The 23,472-nt window shown below is 38.8% G+C and overlaps 1 protein-coding gene across 1 annotated transcript in view; it reads right to left on the reverse strand.

Annotated features, from left to right (window-relative positions):
* csmd3b (CUB and Sushi multiple domains 3b) overlaps positions 1-23,472 on the reverse strand; it is a 115,442-nt gene that overhangs the window by 51,100 nt on the left and 40,870 nt on the right. Inside the window, exons 15-35 of the mRNA XM_061060306.1 lie at positions 23,219-23,407; positions 18,497-18,597; positions 18,190-18,258; positions 17,857-18,013; positions 16,009-16,200; positions 13,621-13,747; positions 12,989-13,191; positions 12,345-12,536; positions 11,925-12,063; positions 11,314-11,501; positions 10,227-10,345; positions 9,723-9,798; positions 9,494-9,610; positions 5,944-6,057; positions 5,737-5,832; positions 5,175-5,378; positions 4,788-4,912; positions 4,141-4,237; positions 1,253-1,357; positions 1,043-1,161; positions 450-519 (exon numbers count right to left, since the gene is read on the reverse strand). Of these exons, the coding sequence (XP_060916289.1) occupies positions 450-519; positions 1,043-1,161; positions 1,253-1,357; positions 4,141-4,237; positions 4,788-4,912; positions 5,175-5,378; positions 5,737-5,832; positions 5,944-6,057; positions 9,494-9,610; positions 9,723-9,798; positions 10,227-10,345; positions 11,314-11,501; positions 11,925-12,063; positions 12,345-12,536; positions 12,989-13,191; positions 13,621-13,747; positions 16,009-16,200; positions 17,857-18,013; positions 18,190-18,258; positions 18,497-18,597; positions 23,219-23,407 (2,799 nt within the window). The remainder of the gene's footprint in view (positions 1-449; positions 520-1,042; positions 1,162-1,252; positions 1,358-4,140; positions 4,238-4,787; positions 4,913-5,174; positions 5,379-5,736; positions 5,833-5,943; positions 6,058-9,493; positions 9,611-9,722; positions 9,799-10,226; positions 10,346-11,313; positions 11,502-11,924; positions 12,064-12,344; positions 12,537-12,988; positions 13,192-13,620; positions 13,748-16,008; positions 16,201-17,856; positions 18,014-18,189; positions 18,259-18,496; positions 18,598-23,218; positions 23,408-23,472) is intronic.

The following is a 23,472-nucleotide window of genomic DNA, read 5'->3' on the forward strand; positions in this document are numbered from 1 at the left end:
GAATAAAACATTAATATTCTGAATCTTTAATAAATGCCCTTCTTGAATAAATCACCGTTGTGCATGTAGATGTGTGTCCAAGGCTTGTTTCCCTTTTGCCTCAGTGCATGCTGATGATTTGGCACAGCGTGTATGTTTATGACAGAGTCTGTCGGAGCTTTGCATCAGTGTAAAAGCTTAATCATATTCTGCACAGCATACTAAATAATCAGCTCATCACAGAGAAGTAAATTGATCAAACAGCTTGTTTTTTCAGTGAGTCAGGATAGGCAGTGTAGACGAGTTGCATCATTTCTGCAGCACTGAAGTTTTGCATGAATCTCGATGTATTCAGGCTAGATTGCCTCTCTCTGTGTGTGTATGTGTGTATATTTGTATATGTGTGAGTGAGTGAGTGAGTGAGTGAGTGTGTGTGTGTGTGTGTGTGCACACTGCAGTAGAACACCTACCAAGACATAAAGGAACAGGGTAGTTCCACCTTCTGACAGGCCCAGGCATGCAGGTGATATGGGCATTGCCCTGAAAAGTAAGAGAAACCACAAGGTAGTGTTATATTACAGTTGGCAACAAATATTAATTCATTTAGTTATTATAAATAATTTATGTACTCTACAATAATATTCATGCTTTGCAGTAACAGCTGTTGGCATCTGCATCAGTGCTGTAGAGCTGCAATAATCAAAATCTGTGTATTAAGCATAAAGAAGCAAACCTCTGTTTGACTTTTATACTGCACAGAAATTGGGCAGACCACATCAGAGACATAAATAATGCATGCGCTGAAATAAACCACACCAGCGTAGTATGTTTAGTAAAAGCTGAGAAAAACCACCCAAGAGTGTGGGTTCCTTCTGATTCACAGTTTAAAAAGTTCTTGATTTGAGCAGCCAGGGAGAAGGAGTGAATGGCAGCACACTCGGAAAGCTGAACAGCCTTTAATAATTTCACATACCCATCTGGCAGTGGGATTGCATTAAAAAACTATTGTTCTTAGTGGTAAGTCAATGAGTAATAACCCACACAAATGTTGTTCGTTTTTTACCTGAAGAGAGTATCCTTGTTCACATGAAAACTGTACGACATCTCCAACCATAAATCTGTCTCCTTGTCTTATTCCATAGCTCGGTGTCTGAGGCTCTGGACAAGACTCAAGGCCAATAGCTGAGAAGAGATGTGAAATGATGTTTCAGTCCACATATTGTGTTTGAACAAAAATGCAAAAGTTAAAGCAGCATAAAGGAAAATATGTTACCTGTGTATTCCAGGTGAAAACCAGCAGCAGAGACACTGATATCAGAGCTGAAGCTGAGATGGAGGTTGTTGGATGTACTATTCAGTAGAGGAGGAATGGTGGTGCCTGAATACAATGAGAGAGGCAGAGAGCATCAGAGAAGCACTATCAAATGTCTTTATTCTTTAAACGGAGCCTTGAAAGCAACGTTCTCAGTAATCTGACAGGGAAGGGAACAACAAAGGCCTCCAAAAACCTATAATTTTACTTTTCTTAGTAATCTGTTCTCAGAGGAGGAAAAGGAGAATTACTTTTATATGAGACATCTGTTTTATTTGAAGTCCCTTTTAAAATGTTCACTTGGCCTACTTAGCTTGGAGAGGCAAAGTACAAATGAAAAATAAGGTACTGAAGCAAACCAGTGTAATCATTTCAGGGTCCTTCACAATAACATAAAAGATAATTCAACTTAATGTAAAGAAATATTAACCCACTCTAACTTCCTTATCAATGTGCATGTGTCGTTGTCTTATTTAAAGGAAGAATGTGCAACTTTTTTATCCAGTAGATGTCGTCCTGGAGCACCAGCATGTAACCAAAACAAACCGCTGTTTGGCGACACCTCCGATATTCTATAAGGAGTTATCAATTAGAACGCACCATTATTAAGCGCCATTAAGCGCAAGCGGCAGACCAAATTGTTCTCTGCTCGAGCTGCAATCGCCTGTGGCCTGCATTATTGTGTTAGCAGGCTAATGTTAGCACACTTTGGTTAACTCATAGCTTCACATTGCATATAAATTGACACGGAATGACTGTGATCTAAAGACACTTACATGACATTTTCTCTCGTCCTTGATTATAACAGCTTGATACGCAAGGCTGTACCGTCCATGTAAACATGATGTAAACACAGCTCCGACAACAGTACAGCTGGCAAGACTCGTGCTTCTCACTCATTGTAGACAGTCATGACTCAGAGACACACAGATTCTGATGTATTTATGTGTAAAATGTCCCACATTCTTCCTTTAAAATGGCAACAGTGGTAAAACTCTGATAGTGGCCACCTGTGGAGATTTCCTACTTGCGCAGAGGCAGAGAGCTGTGAGCAAAGGCGTGTTACCATTTGCATGTTTTCTTTTGTTCAGTGGCAGTCAAAACTCATCAAAGTTACAGAGCAACCTCTGAATCAACAGTGAACTAGGCCAGCTGATGTTATCGGTTGCCTGTTGTGAGGGGAATTCATTAGCACATTTCTGAACAGTCTGCCGCCCCCCTGCTGGTGTCTTTCACAATCCAGAGAAAATCTCATTCATTATCGTAACGGAAAATAATAAATTATTTTTCCTTAATAATACATGATGAATGATGATGATGAATGACTATTGCATGGATTTCACCATAACAATCTAGGATGTATGACAGTACTAATTAATAGTTGTAATGAACCTGTAAAAAGTTCAATTACCTCCCTGCATGTATTTATTCATTAATAACTTTTTATATGGGAGTAGAGTTCCTGTCATGATAATTTCATTGCCACCAATTGAATCTCTTACCCAGCTAGTCATAAAAATGTCAAGCCCTTCCATAAATTACTCAGCATAACAAGCAGATAATCAGATGGCTTTGCTTCCCTCATAGTAGAATGAGTTAACTCCCTCCTTTAACAGCTCGTTGAAATACAACAGTGAATGTATCCACAGAGATGCTTCACCTCAACTGAGCACGTTTTTAGTGGCTGGCGCAAGAGGCAGGGACTCTAAAATTATCCATACTGTAAACTGCAGGGAGCAATCAGACTCATGGTACACTAATGTGCAACCTTCTTCTTGGGGTTTATTTTAGTGTGCAGTTTATTTTAAAAACAACACAACGGTTGTATGCATCTTTGGGCTTTTATTGTGCCTTTATTATTTAGAGATAGAACATAAGATAGAGTCAGAATATTAATATTCACACTTTAGTTTTCAGTTTTGGCTTTCATGCATTATCTAAGTATTTAAGAGCTATATTGTTAAACATGATGATTAGCATATTGAAGCAACATGTGTGCTTCTTGTTTGTGTTCAATTATTTTAACCAGAGCAGAAGTCGTTGTTTTTTACGTTGTAAGGCTTTATTGTTGGTAATCAGTTGTAAATATCAAACATAGTTTAATTAACTTAGGCTGGATTTTCTTGCTTTTCGCATTCAGCTGGTGATACTGTGAATAAACATGTGGGAGAATTTAGAATTGGAAATAATCAGATTGTTTTGGAAAGAATGACTCTGATTCATCGTCTCCTGGGTTGATCAGAAAACATTCATAGAGTTTAAGAGGATCAGTAAGCTATGGGACATCTATTTCTTTCGAGGAATTGCAGACTAACAAGCAGGTGTAAGACTTTGTGTGTCTCAACCCCTGCTGGGAGACTCAGAGGGGAGTCAGACTGGCTCTAACTGCACTCTTAGCAGAGACTCACAAGGTCAGCATCTTGTATGCCCCAATACACCATGACAGTATGCAATGTTTTTCTAACTTTATGCATTAAACTGTCAAGCTGTATTTGCTGTGATCATGTCAGACGATAACACAGCTCTCCTTTGTTTTGCTATGTAGAGTGAATGTTTGGTTTCTCACTAAATTCTTCTACCTTAGATATAACCAGCAGATGGCGCTGTGACAGGCAGTTTAGACTTTAATGTTGTGTTTTATGTTCTCTAAAAGTGTCTTTTGAGTTACAATGTCTTACTTCAACAATAACTGCTACTGTAATATGATTTAAAACTAAGAGTGTTATTTCATAATTCATTTTTTAAAATAACTATCTGTTATGATAAAACTGTCATTAGTATAAAAAGTCCATACCTTTGTGTTTTGAGTTACATTTTCAATAAGCTAAAATAATGGTTTGTTTTTTTACCAGAGTAGCTTCCCAGTCGCGGTGCGTGGTTGTCAGCACCGTCGTAGAAATCCAAAGAGTCCCAGTTATGCTCAGTGGCGAAACTCACAACTTGTATCTGCAGAGAGAGATAAAAAGAAATGAGGAGAAAGGATTTGTTCTTGTTAGCTACTGTTTCATTGTATTCAATAAAAGCACTTATGTTGTCATTTGGTTGTATTTGTACAATGGACTCTAAATTTGCTCATTCAGCAAACAAAAAAGTGAAAAAAGGAAAATACAAAACACAGTGTGTCCATGGTCTGTGGAACAGTGAAAATAATCAATCACACTGTCAAAATAATATAAAAAGGAATATGAGTCTTATAATGCCAAAAAAGAAAAGAAATGCTGAGAGGTGTCTGTCTCATATTTGTAATTCATTCTATATGGTGTCAGAGTCATCTTTGCCTTTGTATTTGTCCGTGAGAGAGGTTTAGCTTACATGCAATCAGACATGATCTCTCACGATTAGATCCTATCTAGTTATCTCTGAATGGTCCGTCTCTCACAAACCATCCATCCATTCACCCTTCTAATAATATCTTATCTTCCTTGACATCCTGTCTGCTCAGCTTATAAGCCAATGATACATAGGTCAGCCAGAAAGCTAGCGTGACAGGTTCTACCTGTATTCCAGCCCCTTCCGGCACAGAGACCTTCCACACACAGTTCTGGTTGTTGTCGTAGGGCTCTGGATACCCAGGCGACAGGATGGTCCCACGACGAGCGGTCAGCACTCCCCCGCAGGGAACTGTATGAGGAGAGAGAGCAGAAAAGAGAGGAAAACTGAGGTCATAGCAACATTTTGAAAGTAACAGAGAAAGACAAAGTCTTTTAAGCCGTCTCTCACACTGGAGAGGAGAGGGCCAAAGCGCCTGAAGCCTGAGTCAAAACTTGGGCAAGGTAAAATCCAGGTCAATGAATAGCTATCCGGATTTTATTTTACAAAGAGGATAGTCATTCAATTGCATGACTTATAGCACACTATGGTTTTACCGAACTGTAGTATTTACCTATGCATGTAGGCAGCGTGTCGTTCCACTGGGCCAGGTTGTCTGGAACACTCTCACACCGTATGGCAGTAGATCCGTGTAGGACATAACCAGGGTTGCACTCAAACTGCACCATGGAGCCAACTGCAAAGTCATTACCAAGACGCTTCCCAAAGCGTGGCTCGGGGACTGAACTACACTGGGTGGAGCTGGTCCTTGGCACAGCTGCAGGACAAAGACAGATGTCAAAACCAATCAGAGAATGTGACTATACATAAAATACCACATGTACAATTATTGCTGTCTGTCTTGAGCAAGACATGATTGGAAAACAGCTTCCATGTCTCTGTGAGTTTAGCATATGTATGAAGATATATAACATTCCATAATGTTAGTGTGGAATTATGTAAAATGGCAATATATAAAAAATACAGCAATAGCCCAATATACCCCAGAGACAAAGAAAGCCAAGGTTTATGAGCAGTAAGAAAGCAGCTTCTGCAAACCTTTAAACTGCTATTACTGCTACTAAAACAATAATGAGAATTTCAATCATTTTTCTGGCTAGTTGTGCTTGGCTGACCTTGGTAGACAAAGTGGAATCCCTTAGCAGTTTCTGGTCCGACTGTGTTAAACTTGACTGTGATCTGGTTTCCAGAACTCAAAGGAAGAGACTCGCCTAGAGAGAGGAAGACAGATTTAAAGAGAGATAAGAACAAAAAGAAAGAGATACCAATGGTTCATTCATCTTTCCATATATCAAGCCATATATCCATCCATCTATTCCTACCTGAGTGGGACCCCGACAGAGAAGACAGCAGTGTGTTTTGTTGTGTAGGTCCATCGTAGATTTCCACCACATCATTAAGAGATGTCTGGAACAACACGAACTGACCGAAGAGTACTGGAGACAAAACAGGGAAAAAAAGTGAAATAAAAGAGATGAGTTAACCAAACATGAATAGTAGCAAATTATTATTCCATGACACTGTCAGTGCCTGACCTTCCTAGATTAAATTTTAACCTGTGAAATCAACATTAAGGTGTGGTGTCATCTTCTATTTGAAACCAACTACTGGCACAAAAGTACATATCAGCACATGTCAGGTCAAAACACCACCTTGTCTTCAGTCTAACCTACATGTTCATGAGTTGGCCAGGTTGCAGGTTGCAGAGGTGTTATCAGCTAGTGTGAAATGCTGCTGCTGACAAATCTCACTCACTTTGTCAACACATGTCATTAGAACAAGTTTGTCTGTGTTTTCTCCGCAGTGTTACAAGAGTGTTTTAGTATGTTGGAAGCGTAAAGTCTGCTGCTGTGTCCAGGAATGTAGCTCAAGCCTCCAATAAAATAACCGGAGATTCCTTTGTTGACCAGGATTTTTACAGTGCAGCCGTGGCGGCAGGTAGCATGGACAGGTCCCCTGGAGGACAGAGGCGCTGTATTCGCAAAATCTAGCACAATTCTCTCTGTCTTTGTTGATCACGGTTTCTTCAAATAAATCATAAATTGCCTTAAGCTACTAATCTGTAGTTGTTTAAAATAAATGTGTTTTCAGCACATGGAAAAAATGTCCTTTAGGATAAATCAAATTTATTTCAGCTTCAATGAAGCCCTGAGTACAAACACAAACACACACACGCACGCACGCACGCACGCACGCACGCACACACACACACACACACACACACACACACACACACACACACACACACACACACACACACACACACACACACACACACACACACACACACACACACACACACACACACACACACACACCAGCTCCACATTTCTCCCCCACCTCTCTTTCTGGCCCAGACGGCTTAGGTGTTAAGGATTAAATGTGAGCATTGCCAAGGATATTCAACTATAAGAAGGTCATTGGTCATTTTGTACAAGGCTGTCTTTCTCTGGAGTTCTTTTAAAGCATGATTTGAATTTAGCTAAAAGATTTAATCTGACTTACAATAAAAACCAGCCTGCTTCCAGGTTAAACCTTGCTTCCAGTTAAAGAAATGAAAAGGTGTGCAGAACAGAAAAAAAAAAAAAGATTTCCAGTTGTGTCTCCAGGTGTGAAAGGGAATCAGACAGTAATACCAAATCATCAAGAAAGAGTTGAGCTCTGCAGGGTTGATGAATCTACCCTCTAATACTTAGAGCCGTGTCATCGTTGTACACGAGGATGTGTTTAAGGGCATGCTGCTGAGCAGTCGTAAAGAATGACAGGATTCTGCCTGTCAGCAGAAATACTTAAAAGCTCCCACCGTGTATGGATTTTAAGGAAATCAGAGTGATTATGGTTTCCATCATTCCTCACTATGGTATTGACACACCACAGAGCAGGGGTGGAGTTCAAAGCTGACACTGCTTCAAGACAGCTCGGATTCCAGGCAGGAAGACACACTTTCGCCATCGTTAACGGCCAGATTCATTAAGCATTATCACACACAGAGAATGGCTTACGCTCTTTCATTTATCACAGTGGATTTCCCTTTCACATACTGAAAATACCAAAGAACAACATAAATACATAGCAAGCACAAACAGGCCAAACAAATGAATACACAGAGATACATGATCACAGCAGTGTTGCCCCTTGCTGTGCTCACCACATGGCTTGTTGGTAGTAGAATCCCTCTGAGCTGCAGTCACATACGCCTGATAGATCTGTTCACTTGTACAGGGTCTTAACATGTCTGATCAGTCCGCTGAGAATTTTTCACTGTTTATTTAAAAGATTCCTCAGCTCTTGACGTCAGATGGAGAAAACCTGGGCAGTGATCCCTGCAGAGCTGCCATGCCTCCTGAAGAGCAGACTGAGAGGGTGTCCTCATCCATGTCCTCAGAAAACAGGAGGTATGGCGTCTCCACAAGGGGGGAAAAACACCAAGTGTTTTCACACCTGGCGGACTTAAGACTGAGGGAACCATTCGTATGAATGCTGTAATGTCAAGAAGCATTTCACAGCCAGTCCTGTGGTTTGATTTCAACTCCTCTGATAATAAAACTTTTGAAACCTCAACATTGAGTCTTTAAGCTTCGTTTGCCGTAAGATCATTATTTATTTATTATTGTATTTTGAGAATGAAAGCAGTTCAGAAGATTCTGGTAATGGTAGAACACAACTGAAAGGTAACACAACAGTCTAAGGTTCAAAGAGGCTGTCACTGCTTGTCATATTCAATATGTAGGCAGACCAAATGATACTGTAGCTCCTCTCAGTCAAAATCCCTACAATGAGATAAAACTGCAAAAGCTTCTATGCAAATATAATGAGACAGCAACCATCAACGCCTCAGGGAGAACTCTTATTTATTCATTACACCACAGGGCATGATTGGAAATCATATCCACCACTACAATATTTATATAATACTTACTGTTATTAAAGCCATTATTTCAAATAGTCAATAACTGATGTAGAGATATAAGAAAGACAATGCAAATTTGTGCGCTATAAAATAATAACAAATAACGAGACTGCGTATCATGAATTCAATTTACTTGACAACAAGAGACATCCATCCATCAATCCATTATCTTTGCCGCTTTCTAATTCGGGGTCACAGGGGGGGGGGAGAGAACATGAATAGGGAGAAAATGGAAACTTGACACAGAGAGGCCCTATCCGACAGGGATTCCAGGAACCTTCTTGCTGTGACATTAAAATGCTTCTTCACACAAATTTTGATTGTAAATTAAACCCCTACACATGTTTGGAGAAGCATTATTAACATGGGTAGGATATACTGGAATCAAATATTCTGTCAGACAATGTAATAGACTACAGTATAATCATTTATTTATAGTATAATACTTATTGAACATTCAAACCTTTAAAGAGAAAGAGGTTCTACATGCGTGTAAGAAAGTATAAAAGGAGACACTTCCTTTTTATGAACATATTCAAACCCTAACGTGAAGAATCCTCTACATTATTCACTTCTTTATGATTTGTCATTTATGCCTGACTTAAGGACCAATGTTGAAATGTTAAAAGATAAAAACAGGCTCATCTTTAAATGTCACTTGAATAATAAAACCCTGACCTGGAATCAAAAATAAATGGCCAATGACCGTCTTTTGATCATCTATAATATCTCTGAAAGTTTTAATGTCACAGAATGTCAAAGAAACGTATGACCACAGTTTTTCATTCCTTTTTGTAGTTACTTCACCTACACTTCAGAGTTGTAAACTTGCACATTAAATCTTTTTAAGTATAAATAATGGATTCCCTTAATATTCACAATTCCATATTAACACTGTATCACACAGAATGGATTCCTGCAGGTACATAATTTAATTCTGCAGACAGCATGTATGGACTTACCAAACTCTCTTGGCACAGATATAGAGTAGACACAGGTCTGTCCAGATGTATAGTTCCTGGGAAAATTGGGAGATAAAACAGTCCCTTCTGATCCTGTAGATCGACTGCCACAGGGAGCTAAAATAGGAACACACACAATCAGATACACATAATTATTTGTTGTATTAAGAGAGGTTTATGCTCTGTTTGCTGAGCACTTTATTCCACTCTGTGCATTAGTTTGTGTTACCTTGACAACTAGGCAAAGCCCTGTTCCATCCAGGTCTGCCATCATCTCCCATACTGCAGGTGAGAGTCGAATAGCCCTAGAAGAGATTTTACAGTGAAAAAAAACATCCCAACTGGTCAACAAACAAAACAACCTTTTAACAACCAGCAACCCCTCCAATCAATCAACATTTACACAAAATGATCAACAACAAATCAGTAAACCAAGCCCCACCCATCCATCCAACCATCCATGCAACCATCCATCCATCTATCCACAAGCAGCTCAACACATTAAACTAACCACTAAACCAATTATCCATCTAGCTGATCAACTAACCTTAAGGATCAAATGGATCCCAACTGATCAGCTAGTTTAGCTGAATAAACATGCAACCATCCATCCAACAAGCTCCAGCCATCCAATCACTAAACAACCAACCTGTGACCCCTATCAACCAACTAACCCTCCACCTACACATCCATCCATCCATTCAATTGTTTTTGTGTTTTTTTGTATTTTTACCTGCAGCACATATCCAGCCTCACAGTAGAAAGTAACAGTAGAGCCTAGCTTATAATCAGACCCCAACCTGGTCCCATTCAGAACAACACCTGGGTCGAAACAGGATTCCCTCAGCTTGGCTAGAGGAAAAAAGAGAGAACAAGTGTGCAAGTTAGAGAGAGGATGAGGAAAAGATAAAGCGACAGGCACACATAAATACAGACTCAAATTAATAATAACTAAGTCTCTCACTATAATCAAATGAGGCAGGCATTACGTTGGCCTTTTTCAACAGTCTGTTTGACTTAGCTGTCTTTGCCGAAGATAGAGGATGAACCAGAACTTCATCATCCAGCTTATGAATGGTACATGAACCTTGTAAATTACGGCTTTGGCCCACCTCCTAAAAGATTAGCGGCCACCATGCATCAACTTTAAGACTTAATTCCAGAGTCCACATGAAGCCAGTGTTGATACTTTTGTTCAGGTGAATCAAACTCAATGCTCTGGCAGACTATTTCAACAGACACTAATTCAACAGGGACTTTATAGGGAGGGCAATCCGTCTATTTCATCTTAAAATCAGCATGATGCACACTGTCAGCGGTGTGGGAGCCTTAATTGCATTCATTTTGTATTTGATGTTACGGAATAATTCAGGAGACGTCTTTGTTAAATGTAAGAATTCAATATTTCTGAACACGTTCTGGAGACATCCTGTCACTACAGGGGGCCTTTAAAACATTTTTAGACGGTTGTACAAGTTTGAAAACCTTAACCAGTAGTTTCCCATGTTACCTTGCTCATGAAAAACAGAAACGAAAGAAAAGCAAATGCAACAAGAAAAGGATATTAAAATTATTATTCAACAATTGGCCGCTGCAAACTGGCTGTCAAAACAAAATGAAAGAGGACTGCTTTAACTTAGATTATTGTGATTATACCAAAGCGGATTTACCTTATCATAATGCAGATACATTTTACTCTGTTATTTCCTACTGACTTAAAGGTTTTAAGACAAAAATCAATGTCTAACAGGATGGATATTCTGTTCTTGCTGATGCCTCTGATCTTGTAAAATTGTCTTAGTATTGGCATTACATTTTACCTTTGTACTCCAGGTGAAAGCCAATGTAGGAAACAGACCCATCACTGCGAAACGCTAAATGCATTGTATTGGAACTGCTCTCTATCCGCTCTGGGAGTTTGCTGTCCTGGAAGCTGCCAATCAGAGGGCTGTTGCTATCTGGACCATCGTAGATATACAGGAAGTCATAGTTTGGCTCAATATTGAAGCTAGAGATGGATATAAACAACACAGACAGGGACGTAGGGTAGGAGGGCAGAGAAAGGGAAAACAGGGGGACAATGAAGAATCATGTCAATTGAGAGGATTAGAGGAGCATTTGCAGAACTCTTTTAACTTTTAAGAAAAAAGTGTCAAATGGTGTTGTTTGTGTAGTTGAAGTTAGAACAGAGCCTTCTTGACATTGAGTCATTTTCTTTGACAAGCCCCCCAAAAATCTTAAAATGTATTGAACACACATTAATGCTGTCAGAGGATGGATTTCATGATAGTTTGTAACAGGAGATTGGTGTAGTAATAACAAAAACTGAATTTCTGCACATCAAACTGTGTGCCCTATTAACAAGCAGCAATGTTTGAGTCAAGTTAAACAATCAGTGGATTTGGATGGTTAAACAATAAATAAGGGTTACCTGATGAAGGCCAGTGACAGGACATAGTCAGAGTTCACAGCAATGAGCCAATCACAGTCCTTGGAGTGGGGGTAGGGATGCGGGTAATTAGGTGACAGTATGAACCCGTTGGAGCCAGTAAGGTTTCCTCCACAAGGCGCTAAGATGGGAAATCAAGAAACGTTTTTATTCATTCTAATGAGTTCCAAACATACTATAAAGTTGGAGTATTATTCAAAGCTCAACCATGCAGGACAAAATAATAATTTCACTTAAACAACTTTAATTTTCACAATTTAAGTTAATCTTATATGATTTACATTTAGTAGTAGCAGTATGAAGGGAGCAAGGTAGAGTAATACAATCAACAACTCCATCTATGCATACATAACATCTATCGTGTGTTCCTGTTTATAAATGTATAGAAGCTGGACTTTTCACCTATGCAGACAGGCGGACTGGGCTGCCAGTAGTATCTGTTATCCACTTGTATACAGGTGATTTTGTCATCCCCCTGGAGCTCATATCCTGGGTCACACTGAAAGGACACTGAATCCCCCGGCTCGCGGCCATCTCCACTACGACTGCCATTCATCGGTACGCCTGGGTCCCTGCAGGCTGTAGCTACTGAACCTGGATGGAGAGAGACAAAAAGGGGACACAGAGAAAGAAGAGGGAAGAGGAGAAACAGATGAGAGCAATTATAAAGATCTGTGTCACACTGGGTATCTATTGCTGCTGAGACAAAGCATAAACTCAGAGCATAAAGTCGTTACCAATTAAATAACTGTTTACTCTTCTGTTTTGTGAAGTACCTGTTAAGCTCATTCCTGGCTATTCAAGTGAGGAATTTCAGAACATCAATTATGCTGATTGAAGCTTTTAATTATGGTATTTGATTATATTCACATTTTATGTCAAGTGAAGAACCACTAGACAAAGCACTGTGTTCCCTTAGCACCCTGTAAACCTGGCACAGTCTCACACACAGACTAAAATAATAAAATAACAGAATTCATAGTGGTAAATAACCTCATTCCTATCAGCAAAGCTTTTCTCAGCATACATCCCTGGGCTTTACTTACTGGAGAATTGGATGGCGAATCCCGATTTGCTGATGTAAAAATCCGTCTCAAACTGAACAGCGACCGTGTTCAGGGTGGAGTGGATTCCCTCAGGAAGCAGAGACCCACTCAGCTCTGCCAAAGACATTTCATTCTCAGGTGGTCCGTCCCAAACCTTCAACATGTCATGGCTTGCCTCCGTGTCAAAGGACAAGAACTGAAGACTGTAATTTAGATGGGAGAAAAATAATATGATCGACAGTGCAGACCTCAGATCTCTTTATTTTTTAATTGAAACACCAGACTCTTAAAGTCTTAACATTTCCATCATTAAACTTTACCAAATATTAAGAGGTACAAAAGAAATCCCAAAACAACTGCAGGGACTCTCTTTAAAAAATTGGAACTTGTACCTGTGAAACACTTGTTCAATATAGTGTTTTACAAGTTCAATGAACTGAAATCCCAAACTTGGCCTTAGGTTGCTCGGTAACACTCAGAATTTGGTTCATAATTTTTACTCTCTAAATACATGATCAAATATCTAGACAGATCATGAGCACTGAATCTTGGGAATTTATTTTATTGTAGTCACTAAAATTGTATCGTTTCATCAATTTTTACAAGAAAGACTTGTAAATGGCCTTTGTTACCTCACTATATTTCCTGAGTCCACTTCGATGATCCATGTGCAACGTAGATTGTTGTCGTAAGGAAATGGATATCCAGGGGAGAGAATCCTTCCTGAAGACTCGCCTTTAAACCGACCTCCACACTCCGCTATAGGAATCAAACACACAGGTAAGAGACATAAAAGACCATTGATATGTACACACATATTAAGACACAAACAACCTTTAACTATATATGTGTCTGTCTGACTAGCCAGCTATACCAACATCCCAAATACCAGCAATTCAGTTGGGCAACGTAGTGGATGTATGACAAGCCAAGCGGTTATCTGTCCGTGGCAATTGTTTATCAAGGCAATCAGATCCACCTCAGCAGCCCCTGAGAAGTGATTAAACGATCACCACAGAGACAAATGGATTAAGAAAGGAGTTAACACTCTATCTCTATGTCCCTCTATCTTTCTCACTGTTTCCTGAGCACAGAGAAAGAAGACAAACAGAGAAAGAAGAGACAAACTGCTGATCCTACAGACATCCTTTAAGAAGGCCCCAAACATTATATAAGAGAAAATAACTCTCTCTTCTCTCTTTGTCTCACTCGGTTATATATTTTCACAATCTTCATCCCTCCCTCCCCGTGCTCCTCCTCCCTCAGGCTCCCCTCCCTTCATCACTTGAATATATTATCTGCAGTATTAGGAGCAATATTAAGAGTTGGGCTGAAGAAAAAAAAAAGCAAGAGAAGAGGCAAAAGATAGAGAAAATGGAGAGAACTAAGGGGGGTAAAAGAAGGAAACATTACCAAGTAATATAAAGAAGCAATATAATATTAAAACTGGAGGTTAGCCAAGGTCACCGTGTGTCACTGCTAAAATATAAAATCAGGGGAATATCAGCAGCTTGTTTTATGAGGCTTTCATTATTGATAGTGAGAAGGAGAGCGCCTTATTAAGCTGAATCTAAAATCAGAAAGTTCAGAGGCAGAAATGGTGGAAGAAAAGGTTCTAAAATATCGGACTTGCTAGTCTGAGTCACAGCTGCTGCAGCCTCTGTGTGTGTCACTCTGTCTATGCTTTCATTTGTTCAGGTTTAATTAGGGAACGGACTGTATAAGTCTTCAAATATACCTCAAAATCTATTCAAATCAAAGCATTTCATATAAAACACATAGGAATATGTGAGCATGTGTGTATATAAATGTGAGTTCTGCAGCCCTGATATTGTACAGCTTATACTGTAGAAGGCAATTATTGACTTGTTGATATTAATATTCAGAGCTGTGGTTTGCTTTCCCCCATCAGTTTCAAGCCATGAAAAATGAATTAAGAAGGCAATGATGTTTTAATGGCATATTTAGAAATCGGTTGATACTCGAAAGGGAGTTGCTTCCCAGTAAGTTTTATTGTTTCCCTAAAATTGCCGCTGATTTGATACAGTGGTCTGACAGAATTCAATCGATTTAAATGTGTTTATGAAACGATTCCAGCAAACAGGTTCTCCACGTCGCCCTGTTTATAGAGAGGGAATGATATAAAAAAGAGCCGGTTAGAAACAATTCAAGAGACAAAAATAATAACAAGGAGATGGGCCAGTGTGGGTGTGCACATATGTGTGGAATTTGTCTGATTGCACAGCAATCTCAAAGTACAGAAAGCAAATGAGCCAGTAGAGGAAAAGAAATAGATCAATTAGAGAGAGGAAGTCCAGGTGGTAAAGTCTCCTGAATAAATAGACTTTTTATTGAGATTTCAGAACTAGCGCAGTGTGTGATCTCATGGAAATCAAAATGGCGATTCCGCAGGAAATTGACCTCCAGCTGCTCTTTGCAGATTATTGAATGGACGTCCCGTAAGAAGGGTCTTTGCATAAAGTAGCAAGGGACATTTTACCAGAGTGTAGGGAAAGACTCAGTGCAGTAATGTGTACTGCTTGTAAAAGGTATAAGTGCACTAGCTGCTGGGTTGTGGGAAAATTAGATGGACCCACTTGAGAGTTAAGTATTATGTGAAGAGAAGAAATTGTCTAATTATGCTGATATTTATGCAGTGAATATATCCCGCTCCTGACTTAAGCCTTGAGAAATGTAGAGTGAAAAACAACTTACTTTTAAAATGCTTCCAATATTTGTGACAGTTCTAGGTTAACTCTGCAGCTGTTCAATAAATACATTTTCTAACGTCTGTAGAAGAGTTATTGACCCCAAATAACACAGCACGAATACCAGAGAGAGTGGATGCAACAATAAACCCTGTGAACAGTTCCCTCTCAAACTTATTAAAGAGCTCTTTTCAAGGTCCCACTGCTAGTAAGTTTCTTTTGTATGTATTTCTGTACGTTTGTATACATCTCTGTGTGTGTGTATGTGTGTGTGTGTGTGTGTATAAGTGCTTCATGCAGCAGGGCACATACCGATACAAGAAGGCAGAGGGTTATCCCAGGCTCTCCTTTCTCCTGTCATGCACTTCAGTGTGGTAGCACCATGCAGAGTGTATCCAGGCTCACATCTGTAGGTGATGCTGCTGCCGGTGAAATGACCTTGGTCATTGACCTTGAAGCCAAACTGAGGCACGCCTGGGTCCTCACAATGAGACAACTCAAAACCTAGAGAGAGAGAGAGACAAAGAAAGAGAATGTTTTTTTACTATCTGTACTTTTTAAAACACTCACGAAAGTAGCCACAAGGACACACTCCAGGAAACAAAATCAGTGTTGTTAAGATGCAAAGCAATGCTCCCTTAATAACTAGCACACTAAAGTATTCTTTTTTATGAGCTTCCTAAGATCACACATTCCTTTTAAGCACTCTCCAATTTAATAAAAAAAGCGGGAAAAAATACATGAGACGTACCAATATTAGTAGAGATACTGGAGGATGTATACGCATTATTCAATTTCATGTTGTTTATCACAGTCTTTAAGCTCGGTTTCCATGGTAATCTTCAGAATATTCTTTTTATTCATGTGCACATTTTTGGAGAGGGGGATATATACGGGGTTTTATAAATAGCTTATCCCTATAAGACCTTAACCAGGATTTGATATGCAGTTTTACCTGAAAGATGAGGTGTGCAAGGATTTGAGTTATCTCCTGAAACACTGCAGTAGGTGCAAATCTAAATCCTTGAAAAATGGCCATCTGCAGAGCTAATATTTTTTTTAAGTAATGTGAACACATCTGCAGTCCTCCTGACGCCTGGTATGAGTGGTTGCCAATCTGATATTGTATCTTTGACATGTAGTTGTATAAGAAAATAAGTCATCATGCATAATTCAGTGAATGAGATTTATTGGATTCCAGCCTTTATATCAAATTCAGCTATAAACATTTCACAAAAAAAAGTATTTTTGGATGTATAGCACACTTTTATTTGCATCAGAGAGCAGTAGGGAAAAAATGCTGAACCCACTTTCACCCAGCAGAGAGATAATACATCCTTTGCAAATCATTTAGTATGACTCCAGTCAAACTATTTCATTTTGTATTTCCATCTTAGAATCTAAGAGGGGATGCAAAACATGGGTGTGCCTGTGTGAACCACAGAAAGCACCTTTAACACCTGATCCTGCATAATATCTGAACCCCCTGAAAGCTTTGTTAATCAAACGTGACAAGCCTCTTGTGATGAGTGGTGCTTCTGTGATGGTTTCTCAAATGAGAACCATTTAGAGTTAAAATTGATTAAGCAAGTGTGTCACACTTGTCAGCAATTAGAGCATCTGTCATGTGGAGTTTAATTGCTTATACGACATGACTCCCATGATGACTAGCTTCATTCTCATGTGCTGACATTGTCCAGTCTATTTTTTTTTGTCTTGCTTAACAGCAAAAACACTACACTACATTACACTTGCAGTATTTCCTGGTTTGTTAAAAGCTTATGATTATATCATGCACTGCAGTAATGTTATCATCGTGTCAACTAGCAGTGTTGTTTATTCCACTGGGAGGTTATGCAGATATGTTTAAAATTTAACAGTTTGTTATGTATACAAACATTCTAGTCGACTAAAGCTTGCTTGTAAACTCTGCATGCTAATCTTACATTCATGCATGCGAAGAGCGCGATTATTTTTTAATGCAGCTAAATGTTTACTTGTTATGAAATCAGATAAACAGTGATGACAAAGATGTTTCTTTTATACCCTGCGCTGTATTCTCAGTTGAAATAGAAGCCAAACAAACACAGTAAGGTTTGGACTTGCTAAGGTTGTACGCATGTATAAGTTTATATTGCTATTATATTTCCGATTGCTTACTTGAGTAGACCAGTTTGAATCCTTCCCCTGTGCTTTCTGCATCGCTGTAAAACTCCAGCCAGAGGTGGTTTGAAGTGGAGATCAGCGTCAGGCCCAGCATCGAGGATCCCGTAAACGCTCCAAGGACATGTGCTGTGTTGTCTTTACCGTCGTAAATCTGCGATCACAACAGATCAATTAACTCCGGGTGCAACTACAAAACTACAAAGAACTACTAACGCTCAAGGTTTGTCCCTGAAGGCATCATCATTTCATCGGCCCAGATAACGTTTACACACAGATGTCAGGAATGACAGAGAGATCACATATATGTATGTGCGTGTGTGTGTTTACTTTGAGTATATCCCCTTGTGCAAGATGAAAGGTTCGAGCAGAGATGTTGATGCCTTTTCCAGCCTGAACCTAAAGAAAACATGAATCCAGAGTCAGGTTTGTAGGCAAACAAAGGTAGAAAACATGCTTCCATAAACATTTAAAGAAAGTTATTACCTCCTACAGGGATATTTCTGTTTCCGTTTGTCTGCTCATAAAAATGATTTCATTGTCGGAGGTCTGCAATTTCTATGATCTTAAAGTTAACACTTCCACATCTTCACCTCTCTATCATCTTGAGTTATGTTGTGCTCTTTTGTTTGTTTACCTGGATGCTGTAGATGCACTCGTGGTTGTTGTCATAGTTCATTGGATAGTTTGGAGAGAGAAGGATCCCTTCATTGTTCATGACTGAAGATCCACACTCGGCTAATGGCAAACACAGAAAGAAGATCATACAATATGATGGATTTATGTACCAAGAAATGCCACTCAAGTGTCCCCCCTTCTAAGAATAGATTTAAGTTGCATCTAAAAGTAAGATAGAGAACACAGGCTGTCCTAAGAAGACTTCATCTTAAAGCGGCAGAAGCTTCCTTTTCCCCTTTAAATGGACACTTTGAATGAGTGCTTGTGTGCAGGTGTGTGTGTTATTTAATATCCCTCTTAAACAGCTGTGTAGTTGGCCATCTACTTCCTTTAAGGGGAATGGGCAGGTAGTAAAACACAGGAACTAATTTACCTAAAGATTCTCGCCCTGCACATCTCACACACACACACACACACACACACACACACACACACACACACACACACACACACACACACACACACACACACACACACACACACACACACACACACACACACACACACACACCCTTTATCTGCAGAACCATGTCCCCTTCCTCTTTTTTTTCCCACCCTCCTTCTCTCCCTCCCTCTCTGTGTCTCTACTGGTGTAATAGTCATATTACAGCTGTCATATCGTCAATAAATCAAGCTGCTACAGTTTCCATTTAGAAAATTACCTCTCCACCCTCTCTCTCTTTAATCTTTAACTCCCTCACTCTTGTTCTCTCCCTCTGTCTCCAGCTCTATGAATAGAGCTTTCTTTACCCTACTCCACTTCAATCAACCTACCTTTTACGCTTCTCCCCAGTTTCCTCTTCTACTCTACTGCCGTCTTCTTCGACTGTTCCTGATCTACTTTTATCACCTGCTTGTGCCGCCTTTCCCCCTGCTTACATGCTCAATAGAAGCTCATGTCCATAAATAAAACCATAAACACTTACCCACAAAGCAATACTTTAAATCTACAAAACACACCCTTAAGATTTCAAAATACTAACAAGCACAACTTTGGCTTAAAGTGTCTTTACGTGATTAGTACTGTATTTTACATAACTTAGGATGCTATAAAACGAACCCAAACAAGCAAACGTTTGCATAGCTAAGATATCAGAGGTGTTGAATCACTTCCTTTCTCTCTTCTTCGCCCCTCCTTTTGTGATGTGCATCTCATCCAGCATCAATTCAACACAACACACAGAAACTAAATATAGAACACAGCACAACACCTGCACCAAACCCCCGCTCCCTCTCTTTGCATTATCATTTTTTGCACGTTGATGACAAAAAGCAAAAAGACGTAAACAGCATCACAGAAAGCTGAAAATAAGACCGGAGTGTAAAATATTCTGAGCAGGAATCTTCAATTATTGTGTTCTGCATCTTCTCTTTAACAAGATCTGGATGGTAATGTCTGCGAATTGCGGCTCTGCATATTCCCACGCTTCTCATAGTGTGAAGGAGTGCTGAAACATTTACTGCTGTCTCTTTTGATTGTATTCTTGCGCTTTATTTGTTTTAAATCTGAAACCTGAATCAACTCTCATTTGTTTAAACATTTGTTTACCAAACACCCTGAAGTTATGAGCACAAAGAATTGATCCTCTTGGGTAAGCTCCTGTTCTGCATCAGACTTATTTTAAACTATTTCTGAAACAGCAGGTAAGCCGTTCTGTGGTACCCAGGGAACCATTCTAAGATTGAGGATAATGACCAGAGAGCTGCTAATATACCCAGAGAGAGTCAACGCAAACATGGAAAAATAAATTAACAGTGCAGAAGAGCAAAACAATGACTCATGGACACAGTTTTCCCTTTAGTTTTTGTCATTATAGCATCTTGGTTTATTCTGATGTCTCCTTTTTCTCAATGTCTCTGTGTTGAACAGAAGCAAACAAAGTATTCTAAACCTCACAGTTACAGATATTTTCTTAAGGGGGTTCATATGTAATGCAATGAATCAAGTTTCAATTTCAATTACAATTCTGTCCTCCCACGATCATGAAAACAAGATAAATCGAGATTAGATAATGACTGTGCTGTATGCTGTGTAACGCTTGTTTTGTCCACAGGTTTTGTCACGTATGGTAAATGTTAGAAAGTAGTTGTTGTTGTATTTTAGCCACAAGAGTACATCACCAAACTAAAATATAGTTAATTGATTTTAATGAATTGATTGTTATAAATTATTATTATTATTACATTCATATTTTTCACTTAGGCATTGTCATTTATTGCTTGTTTTTCAAAGTGTTCGGAACCTTTAAGTGTGTTTAAGTTCAATAATTGCATATGATCCAGATGCTGTCAAATCAATGAGTAATCATGTTTAAATCAATCGTGATATCAGCATCAATCAAAATGATCGGGATCATGACTTTTGTCATATCCGAGCAGCCCTAGGCTCTATGTGTGTGTTTCTGTACCAGCCCATATACAGTATGTCAAGAGCATTGTTTCATGTAGTCCAACCAAAGCTAATGAGAACTCATTTATTTCATGTCTTTCATGGCTCCTTTTATAATGTTTCCAACCCTGGACATGAATTAATTTGTGATACGGCTGAGGACATGTATACATTTTGCATCCAGTATAAAACCTTTTATTGTAATGAATATGCCTTCTAATTTGTCTTTATGGATCATGGAGCAGTTCCTCATTCTTGTATTTTTGTGCGACCTCACTGCATTAATATCCCTCCTCATGTTGTCCCTTCTTCATGTTTTTGGTTGCTGCTCATTATACTGTAAAGACACGTGATTGTTATGAATCAGAGTTTAATTTGGTGCATAACTCTACTATAGATCCGGTCGATCATACACTGAATCCAAATCCAGTCCTTCACCCATTTATAAAATAATTGACATATGAAAACCGCAGTAATAGACACTAAAAAACTATACACAACAAATATACATATTTAAAAAAAAATTATATATAAGTGGTATGCATAAGATTGACATGACACTGTCATATCCATAATATGACACCTGTCATTAACATGTAGGATGTTTTATGAATGATTATGAATGTTGTCATTTAGTGGCATATGTTCTATTGTATCATCTTTAATGCAGTTGACATTGTTTAGGAAGTCTTTGTAATAACAACTTGACATTGACCCAGACAAAATAACCTCGTCCAAAGTGTCACACTTTACTTGAGTTCAAGGAAATGATTCATGACACTGTTATAAAATCATTTGACTTTGTCATAACACTTAATGACATCTCAATAACTTTTCCTTGGTGTCCAACTTTACTTGAGGTCAAGGAAATTATTCATGTCGCTGTTATAATGGTGTTATGAAAGCCAATTTCAACATTAACCACATATGACAGGTTAATGTAATGTTTACAGATACGACTAAATACTTTCTTTAAGTTTGATGATCAGGCCTGTTATGACGTGGTAATGTCAAAGACATCCTAAACCATGTTAACTTTGCAATAAAAGTGACATAATTGACTGACTGACACTCATTGACAACATTCATCAACATTCTTTAAATAAAGTGTTACCCAATAGACATTTCCCTCATGCTGTTTACGCAGCCACAATATGTCCATACAGTTTTGAATATTACATCATCTTTTCATTAGAGGGCCATTCATCCCATTCATTAGTTGTTAGTCTGTTGTACAGCAGAGAAATTTAAACTTTACAAAGAAGTTTTAACCAAGGCTGTTTGAGCCGCAAGTATCTTGGAAAGGCAAACTTAATAAAAAAGAAGATATTGCATACAACAATGTTTGTACTGAAAATATGTCTCTAAGGTTAATAAGGTGGGTTGTTAAGGCATTTACAATCGTAGCCATTCTAACAAAGACATTTCATAGGCCTGTCATTCAGAATATTTATATCTCTTTAATAATGTCTTCTGATTGAATTGCCAAAACTTTCCACCTCAGGTTATTCAACAAGTTGTGGAAGCACCCAAGAGCTTGATAAATTAAGTCATATTTCTAATAATGTCCTTGATTGTGCAACACATAATTAAAAAGGGTGTTACAGGATGGTGAACAGGCCAAAACTCTCTGCCCACTGGTGACTCACCTCCAAGAAATATCACTGACATTTATTGTTCCTTCAGTAACTGAAATTTGGCATGTATAAATGTGGCTTTTACACAGATTACTGACTGTAGAACTCCTATTCAATTTCAGAGCCAGTTTTGTTCCTGATTTAATACAATGTTTTCACACCGACTCAAAAACTATCTTGGAGACAATCAAGGACAGAGGAAGGAGAGAGCTGAAACACAATACATGCTCCTTTTCTGTTTGAAATTTACCACAAAAGTAAAACGGCCATGGTTTACTAAAGGATAAACTAGTCACAGTGTAGGCAAAGGTTAATGTGTTTAAATAAAGTTCAAGACAGCAAAGTAGCCAAAAATATGTTTTGATCACTGCAGAAAAAAAAAAAAAAAAAAGATATCCTTGAGAAAGAAACATTTATAATCTTCATTTCAATAAATAAAAAATAAGACAAACTTATCACCATTTCGATATAATGATAGCTAGCAAGACATCTTGTCAGCTCAATCAAAGATATAGCTTGGCAGCCCTTTTAAAAGGCAGACTTCACTTCCAGCTAATGCTACATGCTACTTGGTGACTGAAAAAGGAAGTGCAATTCTTCCCCAAAGGGAGGTTCGATGATAAGAAATAAAAGCAGAAGTAACTTAACAACATACCGACACATCTTGGTAAAGGTGCACTCCACATTCTCCGTCCTCCTCCCAGACAGATTAACTCTGGCGCCCCCTCTAGGCGGTATCCCATGTTGCAAGAAAAAGACAGCGTGTCTCCGACGCCAAAACTGTAGCCGTTTCTCCTACCGAAACGAGGCATCCCTGGGTCCTCACAAGGCTCCAAAGTATACTCTGCAGAAAATCAATTGAAAGGGAATTCATACCTATACATAAATACATATTAAAATGACAGTACA

Source organism: Labrus mixtus, chromosome 16 (assembly GCF_963584025.1).
Source record: "Labrus mixtus chromosome 16, fLabMix1.1, whole genome shotgun sequence".
Lineage (NCBI taxonomy): Eukaryota > Metazoa > Chordata > Actinopteri > Labriformes > Labridae > Labrus > Labrus mixtus.